This window comes from Lepisosteus platostomus, chromosome 6, assembly GCF_059453375.1.
Source record: "Lepisosteus platostomus isolate fLepPlt1 chromosome 6, fLepPlt1.hap1, whole genome shotgun sequence".
Taxonomy (NCBI): domain Eukaryota; kingdom Metazoa; phylum Chordata; class Actinopteri; order Semionotiformes; family Lepisosteidae; genus Lepisosteus; species Lepisosteus platostomus.
In genome coordinates this window covers 48549457-48551758 of record NC_142616.1, presented here as the reverse complement: position 1 = coordinate 48551758, position 2302 = coordinate 48549457, and the positions used below count along the sequence as shown (strand labels likewise).

At 38.4% G+C, this 2302-nt stretch overlaps 1 protein-coding gene across 1 annotated transcript; it reads left to right on the top strand.

Annotated features, from left to right (window-relative positions):
- Positions 1-414: 414 nt before the first annotated feature.
- Positions 415-1450, top strand: uqcc5 (ubiquinol-cytochrome c reductase complex assembly factor 5). The gene is made up of 2 exons (XM_088636145.1): positions 415-850; positions 1189-1450. Exons 1-2 carry the CDS (start codon positions 697-699, stop codon positions 1269-1271), a joined length of 237 nt encoding a protein of 78 aa, XP_088492271.1. The 5' UTR covers positions 415-696; the 3' UTR covers positions 1272-1450.
- Positions 1451-2302: the final 852 nt, after the last annotated feature.

Below are 2302 nucleotides of genomic sequence, written 5' to 3'. Positions count from 1 at the left end.
AAAGGGGTCGGACATTGAAGGCCGCAGGTTGAGAAAAACTGCACTAGAGTATATACTATTGTGATATTGTATTTGGCAAATTTGTTTCAGTTACCTAGTTACCTATGATGAACAACGGAGAGAAAGGGCTGCCAATAAATGTGAGGAGTTTCATATACAAAAAAACCATCCAGCAGTAAACTCCACTAAAAAGAGTAACTTGATCATGAGTACAAGGTTTAAAGTAAAATGTTGAACATTTTCTAACATTTTCTTTTTTAATTAAAACATGCTGAAAAAATAAATTTATATAATTACATTGCAGAAGGGTAACGACAAACATTTTTAACATAACATGTTGGTGCTTATGGTAATCATCGAATTCAATAACAAAGGAAAAAAAGGGATGTTTGTCCCCGTAGAGGTTCCGTACCTACTTCTACTAGTTTGTTAGGAAGTGAAAGAAAGCGTTTTCTGTGTGGTGGTGGTGTTGATGTAAGTGGTAGAGGTTTCAGAGAGAGAGAACGCGTTCTGGGGAATAGTTTTTTTAGTTGCAGATTGATTCAAACCGAACTTGTCTGCCTTAGCAATGGAAGTTTTGCATGGTGTTCAGCCTACCCACTAAAATGTTTTAACAAGTGTTTTCAGTGTTTATTATTTACGGTTCCTGTCTCGACTAAAGATTCAGAGTTTCCTGAAGTGTATTAAAAATAGAAAATGCTTCTGAACAGTCAAAGCATTAGATATGTACTAAGCTTAGTTCCGGGAAAGCGTCGCTTTGGTACGTACAGATTTCTGCCACTATTTTTCGTTCTGGGAGGAGTGATGGAGTGGATTATGATCAATGTGAGGATCGGGAAGGAGACTTTCTGTAAGTCAACATAAAGCACTTGCTTCTTTTACTAAAAGTTCTAGTAATAGCACGTCAGGTATAAATTTTAATGTGAACCGCTCCGCTTTTCTAATTATCCTAAAACATTTCTACGTTTATTTGGAGCGTTTGTCTTGAGTGATGGAACTGCGCAATCCGAAGTTTTTGCAATGATCCGAGAAATATCATTTTTTCATTTATCAAAATTTAAAATTGTAAACGTTTCAACTGAGTTTTTGATGCAACTGGTGTTAATTAACTTTTAAATTTCGTTTAATAATGCAATATGCAACAAATCGCCTACTGTCATAAAGGTGCAGTTGGTTGTTGTTTTCCAGATGATGTTTACAGGAGAAAACAGTCTGAGAGAAACTATCAGAAGAAGACAGAGGAGGGACTGGCAAACCAAGCAAATGGATAAATGAACTGCCTGGCTACGGATCAGTTCTCAGAGAGCACGTCTCCCCCTTGGTCAAGAAAAGATGCTTAATTTCCACATTATTTTCTCTGTAATACAATATGTTTTACCTTGTACACTGAAGAGGTTTGATGGAAATTAACTTCTCAGTTGATTTTAATAAAATAATTTCTCAGATTTAATCATTTGCTTGTTTTAAAGGCTGTGTAATTTAAATTAGGTAAGTACTGATATTTTTGCTCAAGCTTTCATATGATTGCACAAAACAATTTGAAGCATGGTTAGGTGTGATAGGTACTGTGGTGAACCTGGTTTAATATAGGTACTATGGACAATATCAGCCTGGAGAAGACTGTTTCAAGTACACTGAAGCCCATTTTCATTACTCAGTGAGGCGTGCTAGTCATTTGATATTTTGATATCCTGCTGAAGCACTTCTTTTAGCGTTTGTGCCGCCCTTGGGGGCCCTAAACACCATGGACCGCCCCCACAGCTTTGTGCTGCTGCTGTAATGATATCATAAGATTTTCCATTGTAATAAGAAATGGGTAGCTTTCTTCCTCTTTTAAATGTAACCCACCGTGAAAAGATAGTAGTACAGAAGACTAGGTCGGGGTTGATAAAGAGCCAGATAAGAAGACTAAATATGGGTGCTGGGTGAGAATAGGTGCCATAGCTGTGGAAAACTGAGTTTCCCTCTAAATCTCTAGCTACAGATTTAAAGGAGGTAACAGCCAGGGTGGAGTGCAGGATCTTCCACTGCAGGTTGCCAGCTCTTACAGGGAGGGGAGATGTGTACAGGCTTTCCAATGTGAGCTGAATATCCTCCTGCACCTCCAGAAGAGCATCCCAGGACTATTGGGGCGCATGGAGTGCGGCGCCTGTATAGAGCTTTCCCCTCAGGAGTGACTTTATACATTTTGATTTGAACAAGACTCTGTAAAGATCTTTTGGAATTGTACACTTATTGGAGAAATAAGCATTTGTGCTAAAGGTATCACCACATATAGTCCTGAATTCACCATCTAGCCGTT